The 23,559-nt window shown below is 46.1% G+C and overlaps 1 protein-coding gene across 1 annotated transcript in view; it reads right to left on the bottom strand.

The window, feature by feature from the left end:
• Positions 1 to 19,376: 19,376 nt before the first annotated feature.
• Positions 19,377 to 23,559, bottom strand: part of MAP1S (microtubule associated protein 1S) — a 79,226-nt gene continuing 75,043 nt past the window's right edge. The window contains exon 7 of the mRNA XM_075314755.1: positions 19,377 to 21,179. Coding sequence (XP_075170870.1) covers positions 21,024 to 21,179 — 156 coding nt within the window. The 3' untranslated portion in view covers positions 19,377 to 21,023. The remainder of the gene's footprint in view (positions 21,180 to 23,559) is intronic.

The raw sequence follows: 23,559 nt of genomic DNA, 5'->3' as shown, positions 1-23,559 counted from the left end.
GCCGCGGCCAGGTGCAACAGCCAGAGGCTCTGCCAGCTGTTCCGTCAAGTCACCATCTTCTAGGACCACAGGTGCTGCAGCTCCACGCACCTCCGAGCCAGGTTCCTTCCCCTCTGGGGTCAGCATCGCCGTTGCTCCCATCAGGGTCTCCTGACACCTCCGGATGGTTCCTCCTGTAACTCCAGCAACTGAGCCCGCAACCACCTCACGTCTTCCTCCAGTAGGTCAGGGGTGATTACGGGTCGCGTCACCGGGGCTTCCTTGGGACGACCGGGGGTGCTGGCTGCTTCCACCCCATGCTCCGGGTGCTCTCCGCCATCTTGCATCTGGTGTCTGGCTCCACAGTCAGCCCATTTTTTTGCACTGACCAGGGGGAAGGGACATCTTTTCCCGCTAAGTTTCGTTTCTCCCCTCTGGCCTGCGTGGACGGACACAGCACTTCACGCCATTCTGTCACCCAGGCCATAAAGGGTGGACACACCCAGACGGGGTGATTACACATGGCGCCTGTTGTTTTCAATGGCATACAGTCTATACAGTTAGGTCCAGAAATATTTGGACAGTGACACAATTTTCGTGAGTTGGGCTCTGCATGCCACCACATTGGATTTGAAATGAAATCTCTACAACAGAATTCAAGTGCAGATTGTAACGTTTAATTTGAAGGTTTGAACAAAAATATCTGATAGAAATTGTAGGAATTGTACACATTTCTTTACAAACACTCCACATTTTATGAGGTCAAAAGTAATTGGACAAATAAACCAAACCCAAACAAAATATTTTTATTTTCAATATTTTGTTGCGAATCCTTTGGAGGCAATCACTGCCTTAAGTCTGGAACCCATGGACATCACCAAACGCTGGGTTTCCTCCTTCTTAATGCTTTGCCAGGCCTTTACAGCCGCAGCCTTCAGGTCTTGCTTGTTTGTGGGTCTTTCCGTCTTAAGTCTGGATTTGAGCAAGTGAAATGCATGCTCAATTGGGTTAAGATCTGGTTATTGACTTGGCCATTGCAGAATGTTCCCCTTTTTTGCACTCATGAACTCCTGGGTAGCTTTGGCTGTATGCTTGGGGTCATATTCCATCTGTACTATGAAGCGCCGTCCGATCAACTTTGTGGCATTTGGCTGAATCTGGGCTGAAAGTATATCCCGGTACACTTCAGAATTCATCCGGCTACTCTTGTCTACTGTTATGTCATCAATAAACACAAGTGACCCAGTGCCATTGAAAGCCATGCATGCCCATGCCATCACGTTGCCTCCACCATGTTTTACAGAGGATGTGGTGTGCCTTGGATCATGTGCCGTTCCCTTTCTTCTCCAAACTTTTTTCTTCCCATCATTCTGGTACAGGTTGATCTTTGTCTCATCTGTCCATAGAATACTTTTCCAGAACTGAGCTGGCTTCATGAGGTGTTTTTCAGCAAATTTAACTCTGGCCTGTCTATTTTTGGAATTGATGAATAGTTTGCATCTAGATGTGAACCCTTTGTATTTACTTTCATGGAGTCTTCTCTTTACTGTTGACTTAGAGACAGATACACCTACTTCACTGAGAGTGTTCTGGACTTCAGTTGATGTTGTGAATGGGTTCTTCTTCACCAAAGAAAGTATGCGGCGATCATCCACCACTCTTGTCATCCGTGGACGCCCAGGCCTTTTTGAGTTCCCAAGCTCACCAGTCAATTCCTTTTTTCTCAGAATGTACCCGACTGTTGATTTTGCTACTCCAAGCATGTCTGCTATCTCTCTGATGGATTTTTTCTTTTTTTTCAGCCTAAGGATGTTCTGCTTCACCTCAATTGAGAGTTCCTTAGACCGCATGTTGTCTGGTCACAGCAACAACTTCCAAATGCAAAACCACACACCTGTAATCAACCCCAGACCTTTTAACTACTTAATTGATTACAGGTTAACGAGGGAGACGCCTTCAGAGTTAATTGCAGCACTTAGAGTCCCTTGTCCAATTACTTTTGGTCCCTTGAAAAAGTGGTGGCTATGCATTACAGAGCTATGATTCCTAAACCCTTTCTCTGATTTGGATGTGAAAACTCTCATATTGCAGCTGGGAGTGTGCACTTTCAGCCCATATTATATATATAATTGTATTTCTGAACATGTTTTTGTAAACAGCTAAAATAACAAAACTTGTGTCACTGTCCAAATATTTCTGGACCTAACTGTAGGTGCACAGTACCCGCGTGCACGAGATCCTGTTCATGACGCTAAAATTGACGCGCCCACGAGGTTGGGGGTTATTAGTCACCGGGCTGTGGTGCTTCTCCTGGGACGCCGCGGTGGCCTTGCCCAGTTCCGTGACCACGGGTGTCATTAAAAGGCTGGGGATGGGGATGATGGTTGTAGTTGTTCGTGATCCCACCTGCGGTGTGCGGCCAATTATTAACCGCCGCTGCAGGACTTCTCTGCTGGGGCGGATGAAAATGCAGCTCAGATGGTTCAGCTCTCCACAGGCAGATCTATGGCTTCAGGGAGGATGGAGGTGATAGTAGTCTCTCTGGCACTGTTGGTGCGGTAGCGTGATGGGGAAGGCGCTGGCAGTAACAAGACAACACAGGTGGGACAGTTCAAGGTCTTTTACTTACTGGTCACACACTGCCATTGGAGCATCGGGCTATGCTGTCATGGGGCTCAGGTGATCCCGGATATGTCAGAGGTCATAGCCGGTGGTTCCTCCTCTGTCTTCATTCGATGGTTTCCCTCCACCCCAACTCTTGGGCCATGGAACGGGTCACGGGTGCCTTCTGCACTCCCCGCGAACCCTGGGATCCCCCTTCTTTCTTCAGAATTCGGGTCGATCCTCCGGCTCCAGTCCACGGGCCCCGAACTTTCCGTTTCTTTGCTTGCTTGTCTGTTCCGGAGTCCGACCTGACTCAGATGCCATCTGGTGCTAACTGTCTGTAGTGTCAGATGGCTCCTCTCTTCCACTGCGGGTGCCCCGCCTCCCAGATCTCTGAACTAGTGGTCATGAGGTCTCATACCTCGTGAGGGCCACCCCAGAACCTACCCTAGTGCGGTCCCAGTGACAGAACCCCGTGTTATGTCTTGGTTGATTGTGTTTGTGATTGTTACCGGTGACGACCTCGTCTGTATCCGCGATGAATACCGCATTTCGGGTGATTTGCCGTACCCTGTGGCACCTGAGGCCGCAGAGGCGCCCCACCACCACACCAGGGCAATTGGGAGGAACCGGGTAAAGTTACGAGATTGTCATATCTAATAGATGCCACAATTCTGGGGGGCTGCGGATTGCTATTTTTAGGCTGAGTGGCTCAATAACCACGGGCCTCCCTAGCCTGTGAATACCATGCCCAGCTGTTGGCTTTATCACAGCTTGGTATAAAAATGGGGGGGGGGGCGATTTTTAAATAATTTATTTAAATAATTAAAAAAAAATCCAATGTGGTCCCTCTTGTTTTGATACACAGCCAAGATAAGCGCACGGCTTGTGGCTACAGCCTGTAGCCATATGCTTTATCTTTGCTGGGCACCATAATATGTGGGGACCCTATGCCAATTTTTTTATTTATTTTTATACTATAGGTACAGTGAAGGAAATAATTATTTGACCCCTTGCTGATTTTGTATGTTTGCCCACTGACAAAGACATGAACAGTCTCTAATTTTAAGCGTAGGTTAATTTTAACAGTGAGAGATAGTTATCCAAATAAAAATCCAGAAAATCAGTATTGTATGAATTCTATTAATTTATTTGCATTTTGCAGGGAGAAATAAGTATTTGATCCCTCTGGCAAACAAGGATATTGACTTAATAATTGGTGGCAAAACCCTTGTTGGCAAGCACAGCAGTCAGACATTTTTTGTAGTTGTTGATGAGGTTTGCGCATATCTCAAGAAGAATTTTGGTCTACTTCTCTTTGCAGATTTCTAAATCATTAGGATTTTGAGGCTGTCACTTGGCAACTCGGAGCTTCAGTTCCCTCTGTAAGATTTCTATGGGATTAAGGTCTGGAGGCTGGCTAGGCCATTCAATAACCTTAATGTGCTTCTTTATGAGCCACTCCTTTCTTCCCTTGGGTGTATGTTTTGGGTCATTGTCGTGCTGAAAGACCCAGCTATGACCCATTTTTAATATCCCGGCGGAGGGAAGGAAGTTGTCGTTCAGGATTTTATGGTACATGACTCTATCCATTGTCCCATTGATGCAGTGAAGTAGTCCTGTGCCCTTAGCAGAGAAATACCCCCAAAACATGTTTTCACCTCCATGCTTGACAGTGGGGACGGTGTTCTTTGGGTCATAGGCAGCATTTCTCTTCCTCCAAACACGGTGAGTTGAGTTAGGCTATGTCCGTACTTTGCTTTTTACCTGCTTTTTTGCTGCTTTTTCAACTGCAGCGTTTAATGCCAAAATGGATGTGTTCTGCTTTTCAAGCTTAGTCTATGGGAATTTGAGTTTCTTGTCCGCACTATGCTGTTCAAAATGCTGCCTTTTTGTGGCAGAAATTTTGGCAAAAACTCTGCTTTGCAGTTCAAAACGCAAATGGCAAAAACAGTTGACATGTTGCTTCTTTGAAAAGAAGAGTTTTTGCCCAAGTTTCTGCCACAAAAGGCAGCATTTTGGACAGTATAGTGCGGACAAGGAACCCAAATTCCCATAGACTATGCTTGAAAAGCAAAACACATTTGGCATTAAACGCTGCAGTTGAAAAAGCAGCAAAAAGCAGGTAAAAAGCAGGCAAAAAGCAAAGTGCGGACATACCCTTAAGGCCAAAGAGCTCAATTTTTGTTTAATCTGACTACAGCACCGTCGACCAATCACTCTCAGAATCATCCAGGTGTTCACTGGTAAACTTCAGACGGGCATGCACATACGCCTTTTTGATCATTGGGACTTTGCGAGCACTGCAGGATTTTAAGCCATTATGGTGTTACCAAATGTGTTATGGTAAGTAGACCGCTGATATTCCCATAAATATCCCATTCAAGCGTAAACCCCTTCCCTATTCAGGGATAAAGGCAACCCAAGAACTATGAACTACTACCCCAAGTGTCCAGGAGGAAAAAAATAGGTAATCCTCAAAAATAGAGCACAAGAGTGGTTGAAAACCAACTGGCAGCAACCCCCTGACTATATATACACAACTAGAAATAGCGGTGGAGCGTGCCTACTCTACCTAGACGCCTCATCACCGGATAAGAAACTAGCTAGCCTCAACGATGAAGAAAGGAATCCTAACTTGCCTCAGAGCAGCCCCAAAGAGATAGTTAAAGCCCCCAACATATATTGATGATGATATAAGAAGCAAACAATACACAGTTGTTAGTTGGTAAAGAATAGACTTGAGCAAAGAGAGGACCTGCTAACTAAGACACCAAAGGATAGGATAGATCATTGGGTGCTGCCAGCGAAAACCCTAATATATGTCAACTCCTGATGATCAAAAATTCCCTTAGGAATGATCCTCCACCCACAACATCAGGGAACTCCTGTGCAGGACACCAGGCAGTATTAGTATCCAAAGAGGTTGTCAAAAAATGGCTTAGTAGCAACTGCCATGGGCAGAAAAATATTCAATGTCCAACAAGACAAATAATGAGCAGTCAAAGTACAACAAAAATAAATATGCAAACACCTTTAATGTGGCACTAAAGGGTGCCTAGCCTTGTATTTAGCCCCACCCCCCAAAAAAATAAAATAAATGACGTGGGGTCGCCCCTATTTTTGATAGCCAGCTAGGGTAAAGCAGACAGCTGTAGCCTGCAAACCACAGCTGACAGCTTCATCTTGGCTGGGGATCAATTTGAGGTGCTGCCCAAGCTGTTTTTTTTTTAATTATTTATAAATAAATAATATAAAAAAAACAAACATGGTGTCCCCCCAAATTAGATCACGAGCCAAGGTGAAGCTGACAGCTGGGGTCTGGTATTCTCAGGGTGGGAAGAGCCATGGTTATTGGACTCTTCCCAGCCTAAAAATAGCAGGCCGCAGCCGCCCCAGAAGTGGTGCATCCATTAGATGCGCCAATCTTGGCGCTTCGCCCCAACTCATCTCTTCAAGACGAAGATTGAATATTTGGGGCACACTGTATCACAAGATTTAGTGTTAAACTCTCAGGAAAAAGTGTCCGCGATTCAACAGTGACCTGTACCCCGGACCTTAAGAGCTGAAGGTCTTCTTGGGGCTAGCCGGCTACAACCAGCGGTTTGTTAAAGACTTTGTGAAATTGGCAGGCCCATTGAATGACTTAAAGAAGAAGACAGCAGGAGGACCAAAGAATCAAACTATACCCACAGGATGAAGCCTTCCAGGCTCTGAAAAATGCCCTGACGTCATTCCTGATCCTGGCCTACCCAGTCTTCGATAAATAATAATAATTTTATTCATTTATATAGCGCTATTAATTCCACAGCACTTTACATACATTGGCAACACTGTCCCCATTGGGGCTCACAATCTAGAGTCCCTATCTGTATGTCTTTGGAGTGTGGGAGGAAACCCACGCAAACACGGGGAGAACATACAAACTCCTTGCAAATCGTGTCCTTGGTGGGATTTGAGCCCAAGACCCCAGCGCTGCAAGACCGCAGTGCTAACCACTGAGCCATCGTGCCGTTTCTACTCTATACGATCGCAGTCTCCATGACCTGAGAGTCAACCTGTTGCAAGAGCAGTATGGACAAGAAAGGGTTATCCCGCATGCCAATAGGGCCCTACGGGACACAAAACAATAACCCCCACACTATTGTCCTTTTCAGTTCAAGCTCCTGGCACTGGTATTGAAATAAATAAAATTTGCAGGATTCCTGACAGAAACCAAGATTTAGGTCCAGACTGAAAACAATCCCCTGGCCCATCTAGAAAACGCCAAACTGGAGGCTTTAGAGTAATGGTGGGTGGCCCGTCTGGTAAAGTTTATTTTTCGTATTCGGTACCAGGCTGCTGTCGAAAATGCTAATGCTGATGGTCTGTCAAGTGTAACTGTGGAGCTTCTGTCGGGGGACATTGATGAATACTTAGAGGAGGAAGACACCTCCAATTTCAGGAAACTCCCCCCCCCCCCCCCCCCCCAGTGGAGGCAGCTCTAACCAATGGAGAGGCATATGTGCCTCCCAAGTCTCTGAAGATTGGGGGCGAGCTCAAGATGTCGATGAAGGACTGCCACAGATGAAGCACTGGGTAGCCCAGCAGCAGAAACTCAGCAAAGAAGAAAGGGACAATCTCCGTGCAGAGATGAAGAGAATCCTTCCCCAGTGGGACCGATTAGAACTTCGAGAAGAGTTATTATACCGTAGGAAACAGCACCCTAAGGAGTCGGAAGTAAGGTTTCAGGTGGTCATCCCAAGAGGCCCATGAGTTCAGGGCCCATTTTGGCCCCACCAAGACATATCAGTGACTGCAACAGTATGTGTACTATCCCAGGCTGGAGCCTGTGGTAGAGGAAGTCTGTTGGCGGTGCCGAGTGTGTTAGCTCGTAAAGAGCACCGAACAGATGGCGCCCGTGCAGACCATTCAAACTAAGGAACCACTAAAAGTTTTGATGATTGATTACCTCCTCCTCGTGGGGCCGCATTGCTTTCAAATTTAATACAATCCAAAATTATGCTTAACATTTATTTGAGCTACTATAACAATATCATATTACTATAATATATATATATATATATATATATATATATATATATATATATATATATATATATATATAATATACACTATGGCTGGGTTAGGTTGTTTTAGCGGTGTTAATCTTGAATGGATTTTGATTTTGTCTTTTCCTTCTTCGGCTTTAGAATTTTGGATGCTTACATGTAGCCCTATTGAATTGCATATATTGAACCTGTTAACGAATATCTTGAAAATCCGCGTGTGGGAAACATCCTCTATACCAGGGGTCTCAAACTCGTCAGAGTAAGTGGGCCGCACATAAAAAAAATTTAAGGCAGAGGGCCGCATTCCTTTCAAATTTAATGCAATACAATATAATTGCTAATCAATTATTTCAACTATTATAACAATGCTACATTAGTATGCGCTGAGAATCAAAAATACCGTGAAGCGAAACGTCATTTTTTTATATTATTTATTTGTCAAAGAGAGTGGGCATCTGTGATTGGCATCAGCATCAAAATGTATAAGCAGATTCCAGGTTATTCCAACAGCCAAGCACAGACACTCATTCTCTGTCACAGCATTAAACAAATTACATAGCGCTCCGCAGTATTTTTGATTCTCAGAGCAGATAAAGCGGACAGGTACGGGCTGCCACCCCCAGCTGCCTGGCTTTACCTTAGCTGGCAATCAAAATACAGGGAAGCCCAATTGTTTTTTTTAATTAAATAATGGAAAAAAAAAAAGTGTGGGCTCCCGCCATATTTTGATCACCAGCCAGGTAAAACCAGACAGCTGAGGGCTGGGATTCTCAGCGTGGTAAGGCCCAAGCATTTTGGGCCCCCCGCAGCCCACAACTGCCCCTGGAAATGGCGCATTCATCACAGAGCTATTTCTAGGTGCTTTACCTGGCTCTTCCAGCGTCCCTGGTGGCAGTGGCACGCTGAGTAATAATGGGGTTAATACCAGCTTTGTATTCTCAGCTGGTAGTAAACCCGAAATTCATGGTGTCATGTCAAATTAGATGTGACCACCATGAATTTTTAGTAAACAGTAAAAAAACACAACACAGAGAAAAATATTTTTATTAGAAATGAAACAAAAAAACATTTAGGGACTCCATCTTTTTTAGAAAAAAAAAGCTTCCCTCTGACGTAGTCCAAAGTCAATGTCAGCTCAGCTTCATCTCTCTGAACAGATGAGCGTCTGTCCAGACCGACAAGAAGGCTGAGACTGAAAGTAACATTTTCCGGTCTCCCAGTCACCATCAAAATCATTTTTATCATCATCATACACACACAGCCACCATCATCATCATACAAACACACACGGCAATCATCATCATCATACACAGCCATCGTCATCATCATCATCGTCGTCACTCACAAACAGCCACCACCACAATCATCATCAGTCACACACAGCCACCACCGCCGTTATCATCAGTTGCACACAGTCACCACCACCATCATCAGTCACATACAGCCACTACCGCCATCATCATCATCAGTCGCACACAGCCACCACCATCACCATCATCATCAGTCACAAATAGCCACCACCGCCATCATCAGTCACACACAGCCACCACCGCCATCATCATCATCAGTCGCACACAGCCACCATCACCATCAGTCACAAACAGCCACTACCGCCATCATCATCAGTCACACACAGCCACCACCGCCATCATCATCATCATCAGTCACACACAGCCACCATCACCACCATCATCATCATCATCAGTCGCACACAGCCACCATCACCATCATCATCAGTCACAAACAGCCACTACCACCGCCATCATTATCATCAGTCACACACAGCCACCACCACCATCATCATCATCAGTCACACAGCCACCACCGCCGCCATCATCATCATCATCATCAGTCACACACAGCCACCATCACCATCATCATCAGTCGCACACAGCCACCATCACCATCAGTCACAAACAGCCACTACCGCCATCATCATCATCAGTCGCACACAGCCACCACCGCCATCAGCATCATCAGTCACACACAGCCACCATCACCATCATCATCAGTCACAAACAGCCCCTACCGCCATCATCATCATCAGTCACACACAGCCACCACCGCCATCATCATCATCAGTCGCACACAGCCACCACCGCCATCATCATCATCAGTCGCACACAGCCACCACCGCCATTAGCATCATCAGTCGCACACAGCCACCACCGCCGTCATCATCATCAGTCCCACACAGCCACCACCGCCATCATCATCATCAGTAACACACAGCCACCACCGCCGTCATCATCATCAGTCCCACACAGCCACCACCGCCATCATCATCATCAGTCACACACAGCCACCACCGACATCATCATGATCAGTCATACACAGCCACCACCGCCATCATCATGATCAGTCGCACACAGCCACCATCAATATCAGTCACACACAGCCACCACCGCTATCATCATCCTCATCATCATCAACACACAGCCATCATCATCATCATCATCCACACACACAGCCATCATCACACACACACACACACACACACACACAGCCATCATCACACACACACACCCACACACCCATCATCATCACACAGCCATCATCACACACACACACACACACAGAGCCATCATCATATACACACACACACACACAGACACCACAAACGTTCTAACGTGCCCTATGCTCTTGTTCCTTCCGCTGCACCCGCCGGCAAAGCAGCTGACGTCAGCGCTGCTTGGGTCGCGCTGCTGAGCTCGAGTTGAATGCCGCCGTCGATTGCTTCACCCTGACATCTGATTGCTTCTCCCTGGCGGCTTCTCCAATGCGGAAGTGCGGCCGGCCGCGGCTGCAATGTGGAAGTGCGGCTGGCGACCGCTAAATGACTGGAGGCAGTGGAGGGCAAATATCAAGTGTTCTGCACTGTGTGTCTGCGGGCCGCATAAATCAGACTGGCGGGCCGCGTGTTTGAGACCCCTGCTCTATACAATGCAACTACGCTACTAATGCTCTAATTAGGTTTTTATGTAAAATTATGATCTATTATTTTTTTCTGTATGTATTTTTTATCAGCAGCACATGACACTGTTGGGGATTTATTCAAAATTGAAGTCATACTGAACCAGCATGGCTACCACAGCATCTTGCAGGGGCATGCTATTCCATCCGGTTTGCGTTTAGTTGGACCATTATTTTTCAACAGGACTATGACCCCAAACACACCTCCAGGCTGTGTAAGGGATATTTCGCTAAGAAGGAGAGTGATGGGGTGCTACACCAGATGACCTGACCTCCACAGTCACCAGACCTAAACCCAATCGAGATGGTTGGGGGTGAGCTGGACCGCAGAGTGAAGGCAAAAGGGCCAACAAGTGCTAAGCATCTCTGGCAACTCCTTCAAGACTGTTGGAAGACTACCTCTTGAAGCTCATCAAACTTGCTGAAATGGGATTAAATGCATGTTGCTAGGACACATACGGTTGCTAAAGATGTTGGGTAATTTATATTATGGGTAGTACATTTGAAATAATATATACTTTGTGACTTAAACTGACATGGGCATGGACTGTAGGTGCAGTTTGTTAATTATGTAACTTGTGTTTTTTGTTACTGACCAAGATTTTTCCCCTCTCGGTGATGTGCTTGTGTGGAAACAAATTGTTATATGCATTTTGTAATTTTGCTAATAAAAAAAAATGAACCTGATAAAAAAAAAAAAAAATATATATATATATATATATATTATATAAATATATATATATATATATATATATATATATGAGATAGATAGATAGATATATATATCTATCTATCTATTTGCATTACTACTTTTATATTGAACACCAATCCATTGGATAGGTCATTGATTTGAATTGTTAGGGGTCCACTAGTCAGCTGTTCTCAGTGCTTAGTAGAGGAAGATATGCAGTACCCAGCCACTACGGGGGTAAGCTGAAGAGGGAGTGTCAATTCTTAATGTTAGGGAGTTGTACAAAACTAGAAGGCTCCAGCAAAAACATCAGCATCAGTACTCGATAATAAAGGAGAAAAGAATTTACTTTGATTACTCAATTGGTATGTAGATAGATAGATATCTATATAATTGCCTTATTCTGTCTGTCTGTCTGTCTTGCTCCAAAATGACATCATTACAGTGACAACCGTCGCATTGGCCGCATGGCTCGGCCCGGCCACGCCCCCGCACGCATTGGCCTCCTATTAGACTCCTCTCCCCCCAGAACTACTCCTCCTATTAGACTCCTCTCGCCCCAGGACTACTCCGCCAACACACCACAGACACACACACACAATGCTGCAGACACATAGCGCTCCACACACACAAAACGCAACACACAAACACCACCATTCTCACACACCCCCCACACCCAGACAACACCCAGAACATTTACAGCGCCCTACACAAACACTTGGCAACTACACACAACATATATATATATCTATATATATATATGTATATTATATATATATATATATATATATATATATATATATATATATATATATATATATATATATATGTCAATGAAAATTTTGGGTACCATAACACTACACTTTTTTTGTTTCTTTTAAGAGTTTGGCACAATAACAAACAAAACACATGCCTGTCCCAATTAAATTAAGTAAAGGGGGGGCGTGTCCAGGATGCTGAGCTGAGTGGATGTGGGAAAGAGGAGCTCCCATTGACCCACAGCTAAATCAGCACTTATCATAAGCACAAACCTACCCACCGGCTCTCAGGATGGGACCATGGAGGGTTAAACCGTCGCAGCAGGCATCGGTTGCCCCCCCCGCTGCACACCACGGCGCTGGATGCTTTCTTGGGCCTGGAACAGGGTCCAGGGGAGGCCCAGACGCCATCTTTCCAGGAGCGTGGAGGGGAAATGGAGGCACCGGCCTGGCCTGCTAAGCAGCAAGAGGAGGAGGACAGGGTGAGCGGAGATGCAGGGGGGAGTGGAGGAGACCCTGCAGCGGCTCCAGCAGGGGATACCTTGGCTCAGCGGCCCTGCATTGCATTGGATCCTCAGGCACAGCAGCAGCAGGCCCAGGAGCACATAATGGCGGCAGGAGATAAGGTGGAGGTTGGGGGACAGCCATCCTCCCTGCCGGGAGAAGAAGGGACTGCAGCTACAGCTGGTAATCTCATGGAACAGAGCAGCTTGCTTCCCCCCTCTGGGCCTCAGTGTGGAGATCACCCTCCCCAGCTTCTCCGGCGCCAGACTAAAGCTCCAGTGTCTATTACTGCAGGTGCTCACCTTAAAGGGACAGACGCCTCCAATAAGGACATGCACGATTTCATAAGTAAACTTCCTTCTAAAGAGGACTTTCAATACCTCATACGTGAGGTCAAAGCAAATTCAGGTCAGAAATAGCTGAAGTGAGGAGAGATTTGCAGCAATTGTCTGGCAGAATTGAATCCCTGGAGGAAAAGCATGACATCACCAGATCCCACGTATCAGAATTACACAAACTGGCAACATCTCAACAAAAAATTATGGAGGATATGCAGTCTCACATAGAGGATCTTGACAATAGAGGGCGCCGTTGCAATGTTCGTGTGAGGGGAGTCCCAGAGTCAGATGGACCAGAGGACACAAGCTCCATACTACAATCCATCTTTAATGAAGTGTTGGACGCTCCCCCTTCTAACATCATCAAGCAACATCATTTGTTGCGTTCACGACTTCTCCACCAAAGAACTGATCATGGCTAAGGCTAGAATGAGGCGCAAGGCACCTGTGTTCAATGGCAAGGAAATCCAGCTTTTCCCGGATCTTTCTCGCATCACACTCCAGAAAAGGCGGCACCTCAAACCCCTCCTCACGAGCCTGAAGGAGCACCAGGTTCCATACCGCTGGGGTTACCCGTTTGCACTAACAGCACGCAGAGGGGGTAAATCGGCGACCCTTCGCACTCCAGCAGATACCACCCTGTTCTGTGAAGCACTGGACATTCCGGCGGTCTGTATCCCAGATTGGGATTTGCAAAGGTTGGAGGGGCCGCGCCCCCCCCGTGTGGTCCAAGGTGGGGGGTGGAGGGTGTGGGGCTTCGGGGGGGGAGAGGAGGTAGTCCGGTCCCCTTATTTGGAGTTAGTGGTTGAGGGTTTTTTTCTCCTTTTTCCTTTTGGCACGGGCCCATGCCCACTGGACTGACCCCCGTGGGAGTGCTACTGGAGTGAGGTGGGAGGCTCTCTTGGCCCAGACGGGTTGGGGAACCTCCCTCTAGGTCTCTCCCTTCTGGGTTGATCCCCCGGGAATCTATGTCTAAGGTTTATGCATTTTGGTTAATGTTCTTAATTCATGTTCATTTCTATGTTTGTCCTTGTCTTCCCCCCTCTCCGATGTTTTTTCCTTATGTGTCCTTTCAGGTACCACCTCTTCTAGAGTCCCTGGGAGGTGCGGCCCTCTGTCGTATGGACAGTCTCCTCTGGCCGGCTTCACAGGGGAGGTCATGCCCCCTATGGTATGGGTGCGCCGTTAGCTTTTTCTTACTTCTATGTTTTAGATATGGCTCACATTATCTCTCAACGTAAAAGGTCTGAACTTATCCCGTAAGAGGAAATTGCTGTTACAGGAACTGAAAACATCAGGTGCAGACATAGCCTTTATCCAAAAAACCCACTTTGTGGAATCAAACACTTTCAAATTTGCGTCCCACCGCTTTCCCATCCATTACTCGGGCTCCAAGAGGGGGGGGGGTCGGGAGTTGATATTTTAATATCCTCCAGTTGTCCTCTACAAATTACAGGTTCTCACTGCGATCCAGAGGGTAGATATGTGATACTGGAGGGCCAACTGGGAGGGATCCCCGCACATACTGGCCAACATTTATGCACCTAATGAAGGACAGATACGCTTTCTTAAGAAAATACTTGATCTGATGGGTGGACTGGCACCGGCCTCTACGGTGTTGGGAGGCGACTTTAACATCCCTTTTTCGGAGGTAGGTGACAGACTCTCTGTGGGTGGACATCCTCCATCGGGTGCTCTGAGAAATTTGTCCCGGGACTTTCGTAGGCTCATTAGATCAGGGGCTTTGTACGACGCTTGGAGGGTGGACCACCCGGGAGAGAAAGCACACCAGAATAGACTATTTCTTCATTGACTCACAGCTGCTGGGGCGTCTTGAGAGGGTGGAAATGGGATCCATTACGTGGTCAGATCATTCCCCACTCAATGGATTTGAAGAAGGATGGTCCTCGACCTAGGCCCCATCATTGGCGCCTTAATGAATCTCTTATCAAAAATCAAGCAGCTGGTCGAATTCTCTCAGTTGAACACGGGTACGGTCACGTCGCCGGCAACACTCTGGAAGGCTCACAAGGCGGTGATGAGGGGACTTTACATTAGGGTGGGGGCCAGGGCGAAGAAGAATGCCACAAGCCAGCGGGACTCTATAATGGCCCATCTTAAGCTACAGGAGGGGAGACTGGCAGCTGCCCCATCACTGACTATTCTTAGGAGAGTCATCAGCCTTAGGGAAAAGTTGAGAGACTTGGCAATTGGCAGAGCAGAAAAATTGCTAACCTTTTCCAAACAAAGATACTATGAAAGGAGTAATAAGACTCATACCTTACTCGCTAGACAGCTTAAGGAGCGCGCTACATCCTCATGCCCTCAGGCTCTACGCGACGAAAAGGGCACTATCCACTATCACCCCGCTTCAATAGCTGACATTTTTTTCAACTACTACAACAAGCTTTATAACCTTCCGGTTCCCCCGGCCATGGCTTCGCGTGGGGCTTGGCACTATTTTTCGGCCCTTGAGCTCCCTTCACTGCCTTGCGGAGCAGCCGCAGCTTTGAATGAAGCGATTACTACAGAGGAATTGTAGCAAGTTCTGGAAGCCCTGCCTGGCGGGAAGTCACCGGGCCCAAACAGCTTTACTTATTTTTATTACAAGGTGTTTGCAGCGGAGCTCCTCCCACACATGGCCACCTTGTTTAACTCCTTACTACGGGGTGACCCTATCCCTCCATCCATGCTACACTCCCATTTAATCCTCCTGCCCAAGCCACCCAGGGACCCATTGTATTGTGCTAATTATAGAACAATAGCCCTTTTGAACTCAGATTTGAAGATGTTCACCAAGCTCTTGGCGGCCAGGCTTAATCGATGGTTGCCCCAACTCATGCATAAAGACCAGGTGGGTTTTGTCCCTTGCAGTCGGGGAGGGGGCGGGGACAACACCAGGAAGGTCATAGACTTGGTGGATGTGGCAAATCGGACGAAGCAAAAGGCGTTGGTTTTGAGTCTAGATGCGGAGAAGGCTTTTGACCGCCTTGCGTGGCATTTTCTCTTTAAGACACTGGAGGTCTTTGGGATCTCGGGTGGCTTTATGCGGGCCTTAAAGTCCCTGTATAGCACCCATACTGCCTCTATCAAACTCCCCCTCCACATCTCTAAGCCTTTTCTCATCTCCAATGGCACCAAGCAGGGGTGCCCCCTGTCCCCCCTTCTTTTTGCACTGTGCATAGAGCCCCTCGCAGCCTCGGTCAGGAGCAACCCAAACATCTCGGGGGTCCTGGTCAGGAATAAACAGTTTAAAATCTCGCTTTTTGCCGACGATGTGATCATTACACTTACTAACATCCATGTCTCCCTTCCAATTTTAATGCGCACCTTGGGTAGGTATGGGAACCTTTTCGGGTATAAGATCAACTCTAGTAAAACTGAGGCAATGCCCTTGAATCTCGACCCGGTGGCCCTGGATTACCTGCGTTTGAATTTTAAGTTTCGTTGGAAGACAGATGCGGTCAAGTACCTGGGGGTACCTCACATCTACTTATGATTCCCTCTATAACCTTAACTTTCCCCCCCTTTTCCGAGAGCTGAGAACTCGAGCAAGTGGTTGCCCCTGCCTCTCTCGTGGATGGGGCGCATTGCGGCGGTTAAAATGAGCTTGCTCCCAAAATTATTATATTTCTTTGAAACCCTCCCAGTTAAGGTACCAATAAAGGAGCTGAAGTCCCTTCAGGCGGCTATCCTTAGATTTATTTGGTGTAACAAATGTCATAGGGTGGCCAGGGAGGTGTCGATGGCTCGAAGAAACAAGGGGGGGGGGGCATTCTGTCCCGGACATCCTGAAATACTATTGGGCGGCCCATCTTAGGAGGATCCCCTGTTGTATGCCCAAAGGGACACCCAACAGGTGGACTGAGATTGAAAAACTTTGGCTGGCGCCTATACACCCACACGCGCTCCTGTGGCCCTCGGCCCAATGCGATTCGCCCCCTACTTCTTGGACCGATGCAGTTCACAAAGGACCTCTGGGCATTTTGCATTAGAAGATTTCCTTTGGCGTCCCCCTGCTCCCCTCTGGTGTCCTTCATATAGCAACCCTTGCTCCCAAGTAGTCTGGAGTCGGACATGGTGCACCCCTGGCTCAAGGCAGGTCTATTCAGATTTGCAGACATAGATGGAAGTACAATGCAGATCCATTCCTTTGAGTACCTTAGAGATACATTCTCTCTCTAAATCGAGTTTTTCCAATATCTGCAGATCAGAGACTTGGCTGGCTCCTTGTTTGGCAGGACGGGGACCTCGATTCCCACAGATTGAGAAAATTTGCAGAAGGGGCACTGACACTAAGGTACTGATTTTGGAAATTTACATATTGCTTTCTGAGTCACGGGAGGGGCCTGAGGGGTCTTTTCCATACATGCGGAAATGCAAGTTTCTATTGGGAAAGCTGATACTTCCTCAGGAATGGGCAGCAATCTGCGGCAACGCCGCCAAGACGTCAATATGCACACTATATAAGGAAAATATCTATAAAATGTTGCTATTTTAGTACCACACTCCAGATTTCCTTCATGGCATAGACCCCTCCATGCCAGCTTGTTGCTGGAGATGCGGGGGTGGGGGGGGGGGGGGTCAGGGGCACCATTCTGACATATTCTGGTCCTGTCCAGGGATAGTCCCCTTCTGGGAGCAGGTTAGAGGCTTGATCCACAAAGTACTATATATAGAAATTGATCTTGATCCCCTGATCCATGTTCTGGGTCTTGGGAATGGGGGACTGGGAAAAACTGCCTCTAGGTTTTTGTCCCACATCCTTACGGCGGCCACATGCTTAATTGCAAAGAATTGGAGGCAGCCAGGGACACCCTCACTCCAGAGCCTCAAGTATAGATTACTGGACGTTAGACGCATGGAACATCTCACGGCACTATTGAATGACAGTTGACCGTTTCCAGGCCGTATGGACACCATGGGACTACTTTGGGGGACAGGAAGGGAGGATCTGTGAGACTGGAGACTATGGGCCCTATGGAAGGAGCGTCGACTCTTGAAACCCTTCCCTCTTCCCCTCTGCCCTCCTAACCCTCCTCACCTGTCCTGTCATTGTCTAGGTTCGATAAGAATTGTGAATTGTATGTTCTATTTTATGTATGAAAAAGGAAAATTGAAAATCTCAATAAAAATTCAAAGTTTAAAATAAAAAAAAAAAATTAGTAAAGACCCCCATACAAATTAAAGTCCGGTTTGGTCTGATCAGCTGACCATTAATGTATATGAGGACCAGTCTATTCGGCCTCAAAAGATGTTGGGGCAGATTATGTCAGTCAACCAATTCTAGTCTATAGAAGATCTCAGTGAAGCTTTGAGTATGTGGAAATTGGGAGAACTGTTAACTGTCAGACCCTTTTAAGCTAGCCAACAATGGTTAACTATCAGCACAGGATGACTGTTCACACCAAGTAGAGGCGCTTGTGCATTATGGAGGAGTTTCCCCTCATTCTCCACCCTCCTCTTCGGTGATTGACATATCTTGATTCAGAGAGCCAGAGAAGGGAGGATATGGAGAAAACCAGCAGGTGGGAAGGTGCATTGAAATGATTAGCTCCACAATGATACGCAAGCACCTGTACTTGGTATGAATAGTCATCCTGTGCTGATAAAGAACCTTTAAGGCTGGGGCCACACAAGCACTACTGCGAGTGTGTCACATGACACTGCTTCGGCTCTGCTGCAGTGTAAGCTGAGTGTAATGCCACTGTAATGTGATACTAGCACAGCCACAGAACAGGGAGGGCGCAGAGGAGTAGTGGGAGACTAATCTCTATCTCCTCCATTGTCAGCTGATGCAATTATCGCATTGTACTACGATGTAATGCGAGTACAGTACGATGTTTCTCTCTCAACCATAGACTTGTATGTGTGCAAGAGGAAAAAGAAAAAAAAAACGGATTCCACCCTCAGCATGCTGCGATTGTTTTCTTGGTCCGATTAGTGCTGAGAAAAAAAAAATGCTAAAGTAATATTGGTCAGAGTGGAATGCATTTTTTGTACCGCATTGCATTCCATTTTTTTTTTTTAAATTGCACTGCTGGAGTGACGCTTTAAATCTAAGTCCCCTGCCTAATACTTATCTATCAGCAGCTTTGCCTTCTATTACTGCCACTCTGTTGGTCTGCGGTGATTTGTGACTTGCCAACACACTCCAATATTTCATACAGTGCGCTGGAGGTAACGCTTCAATGCATCTCAATGGCAGCCTTGTTCTCTCACAGAGATGAATTGGGAGCTTGTGACGTAAGTTGACTCCTGGCCAGTCAGAAGTTACTGTCACAAGATGGGGCCAGAGCAACGTTTGGAGGGGGAGGCAAAAAAAAATGAAAGTGAAGCCCCAGAAGGAGAGTATATGACAAGGGGCTTAGATTTAAAAGCACCACTCCATGGCTGAAGGAAAACAAAAACAAAAAAACACTAATGCTGCAGTGGTGCTTCAGATAAGGAATGATTTGGAATAAAGAGACAGTGAAGAACAAGTTTACTTTAGATTTTAATTTGCTTGTCTACATAAAGCTGTGAATTCACAAAACAAATGTTGCTGAACATTATAGTCAAAGTGGCAGATCAATACATCCTAACCCATCATTGTCAGGGTTGACGTGCGCGCACACACAATGACAGACCGTTTAAAGCCCCACTTACACTCCTTCTTGGGGCTGACTGGCACTTTTACATGACATTTTGGCATGTCTAGTAAACTATTCTCCACATACTTTGGAGACGAGGGGAGGAGGTAATCCTTCATTTACTACAGCATACTATAATACAATTTAAAAAACATAGCTAGCAGAAGTTTGTATCACATGAAGAAAATGAAGTGTTTAGTGTTTGCACATGATATACTTTACAGAACAATTGAAAATACAAAGGACAAACAAGGAAGATTTTGCTGCTTAACCAGATTTCTTGTGATTGCTTCCTCCAACAGGTACATTAAAAAAATTAAGTTAAACAGTAACAAAAGAATTTTGCATTCCAATAATCAACTGGGAGTTAAACAACCTGTTCATAAGAAAAAGCACAATTTTTTACTCGATCAAATAAGAGACTCCTACAGTGAAAAAAACACCCATCCTTAGTAAACCTCACAAATTTTAGCATGACCATTAGAAGAAAAAAAAAAAAAGCTTGAAAAATGACCACACTGGCAAATGATGAAGTTATTTCTATGCCAGCATTATGCAAATATTTTAGGTTTGTAGAAACAGTATCACAGTTGCATTATTCTGATAATGGATCAGCGGTGGAAGAAATTAAAGAATGCCCTACTCAATTTACTGCTACAGTTGGTTGTGGCCAGAGTGGTGTTTCCAGATACTACTTGTGAAAAACTATCAGGAATATAAATGTGCTTTTCTACATCCTTGGACCCAAACTGTCTGTAAATGGAGTAGGATAGAACAGAGGCAAAATCTCAAGACACATCTAGCCTAGATATTGTACATAATTTACTATTAAAGTGTTACAGAATGATTGATCCTTAAAGTAAAAAAGAAATGCTGAAACAATTGTGTGGTTATCTCAGGAATCAGTACCCTGCTTTCCCAATAATAGGCTAAGGGAAGGTAATCATTGTACAACATGCAGGACTTCCCATTTCAGGTGTACTTTAGTCATGTGAATCCACATTTATTACACCCATCACATTTACAGGGAGCAATGTCTTCACTATTGTTTGACAGAGACCATTACCTACATACAAAATATTAAAAGTGATGGCTTATAGAGGTTACCACAAGCATTACATAGAGCTTAGGCAACACGAGACGCAATAGCTTCTAAAGTCCACGCAATAGAGGTTCAACTGTAAACATCAGAATGTGAAGTGGAAGTGCAATTTTTCAGCAAAGGTGGAGGTAAAGTCCAATGTTTGCAGGTGCAAAACTCCATGCCAAAAACGTGTAAAGTCTTTAATTCTGTGCACAAGTGTTCACATGGTAGTCCAAACAGAAGAGTTTTCTTTCTTGACTAATGGATAGGAAAGTGGATGTCCACACATTTGCTAATTAAAAAGCATGTGCAATCAAGAATGGGAAAGCCTCCAAAATCCAGAAAGCACCCCTAAATCACAAGGTCCTAAAATAATTTCCAACGTGCACATACATAAGATATGAAATACTTAGAACTCTACTTTGCAAGCAGGGAATGTTTCCCCCTGCATGGATACACTGCTGGTGCTGCCCAGTACAGTGATACCAAGTGACTGTTGCAGGGCGTGCGTTTCCTCATACCAGGTGTGAACAGTCGCCGATTCAAAAGTAGGAATCAGTGTAACCTGTGAAAAGAAAGTCAGCAATTAAAAAAATAAATAAATAATCCCAGATGCATGTGAATAAAGGTAGCTAAATGTCATCCAAAAAAATATGCTGTGGAGCTGCTGCATGTAGGCGCTGGAGTGGTGGAGCATTTCAATGCGCAGATTTGTCATTTTGCTATATTTCACTGCTAGCTTTTTTTTCCTCCTCCTGTGGATTTATCTGGAATTTCTAGATAAATCCGCAGGTTTTAGCAAGTACAGACACTCCCCATGTTATCCTATGGGACATGAGGAGTGCTGTGTCCATGCTGCGGTACGTGCGGCTGCGGAATATGCTGCGGATATCCCGCAGCCGCATGTAACTGCATGTCAATTATTCCTGTGGACCTATCTGCGGAATTCACGGCCCTGCACTATGGAGATTGAGGCCGGGACTTCCGCAGGTAAGTCGCACGAATGTCCGCAGGTTTACCGCAGATATTTCACTGGCATTCCACAGCAATGGATAGCTGCGGACTCCAGGGAGCTTCTGCGGGAAACCTGCGGACGTACCTGTGGATATATCCGCGGGTACATTGTCCCGTGGACACATAGCCCAACACTAGAAAAATGTCACTGCAAGAAATGACTCTTGACAATGATCATTAGCTAGTGAGAGAAGTCAATAGAGGCTTAGTCAACTACCCACTCCTGAAGAGGGTAAAGATGATCTTCAATTTCTTTCATTTGTTGACAATTTGACTATGGATTAGTGAAATCTAAACCAGACTGTTTTGAAACCTTTCCCATACCGAGGAGCATCAACAACTTCACACTTCAGAGCTCCTCAGAAATCTATCATAATTCACTTCCAAACTTGTTGTGAAGATCACACTTTGATAAGATTCCTGATCTTTAAATAAAACAGGGCAACTACTTGGCAAATTGTCATCCCATTGACAGAAAACAGCAGACTACTTTCACATTCAAATCATCTGCTAATCCTAAAGTTTCACATACTTCTGCCAATCACAGACTTGTAATATTGGAGCATGTCACCGATTAAAAAAAAGTCACTAATTTTTTTACTTATTTGTTTGATTCTTTTAGGATTTTGCATTAATTTGATCTAAAAGTACATCAGATTTTTGCATGAAAAATGGGAAATTGTGAAAGGTTCAGTACCCTTGTATATAGTGCAATACAACAGTGTTGCAATATATAGCTTTAATAAATTGTCTATTAAACCAAGACTGCGGCTAAGCCTCCCAGGAGTGCCAACTTGGTGGGCATACCCCCTTAGGCTGCTTTCACACATCAGTTTTTTGCCATCAGGCACAATCCGGCAAAAACATGAAAAAATGGATCCAGGGTCTGTTGCCGCCGGATCCGTTTTTTCCCCCATAGACATATTAGCACCGGATTGTACCAGATGGCCTTGCGTTTCATCAGTTTTGTTTTTATAAAGGAAGCCTATGGACACCGGATCCGGCATAATGTAGCAAAAAACTGATCCAGCTGCCAGACCCGTTTTTTTGAACTGAGCATGCTCAGTATCACACTGGATCTGTCAAAAAAACTGATGCAACTGATCAGTTTTTTTCGCCGAATCCATCGCATCAGTTTTTACGCCGGATTGTGCCTGATGCCAAAAAACTGATGTGTGAAAGCAGCCTTAGGCTACTTTCACACATCCGGTATTTGCTCTGCGGCACAATACGGCGCTCTGCAGAAAAACCGCAACCATTTTTTTTGCCGCCGGTTGCGTTTTTTTTGCATAGACTTACATTAGTGCCGTATTGTGCCGCATGGGCTTGCGGTCGGTCCGGTTTTTGCCGCATGCGGCAGATTTAGCCGATGCCGCGGCCGGATGAAACGTTGCCTGCAACGTTTTTTGCTCCGGCAAAAAAACCGCATCGCGTCGCATCCGGCCGCTGCGGCGCATTTTTCAATGCATGCCTATGGACGCCGGATGCGGCGCGATGCGGAAAAAACCGCATCCGGCCGCAGCATGCGGTTTCTTCCACTGCGCATGCTCAGTAGCATGCCGCAACCGGAAAAAAACGGACGGGCAGCATGTAAAAACTTATGCAAAGGATGCGGTGTTTTCGCCGCATCCGTTGCATAGCTTAAGGCTACTTTACACACTGCGATATCGGTCCCGATATCGCTAGTGTGGGTACCCGCCGCCATCTGTTGCGCGACACGGGCAAATCGCTGCCCGTGCCGCACAACAGCCGTCACACATACATACCTGTCCGGCGACGTCGCTGTGACGGGCGAACCGCCTCCTTTCTAAGGGGGCGGTCCGTGCGGCGTCACAGCGACGTCACTGAACCGCCGCCCAATAGCAGCGGAGGGGCGGAGCTGAGCGGGACGTAACATCCCGCCCACCTCCTTCCTTCCTCATAGCGGCCGG

This window comes from Anomaloglossus baeobatrachus, chromosome 1 (genome assembly GCF_048569485.1).
Source record: "Anomaloglossus baeobatrachus isolate aAnoBae1 chromosome 1, aAnoBae1.hap1, whole genome shotgun sequence".
NCBI classification, from domain to species: Eukaryota; Metazoa; Chordata; class Amphibia; order Anura; family Aromobatidae; genus Anomaloglossus; species Anomaloglossus baeobatrachus.
Note: the sequence above shows the minus strand (reverse complement) of the source record. Positions and strands in the feature narration are given on the sequence as shown.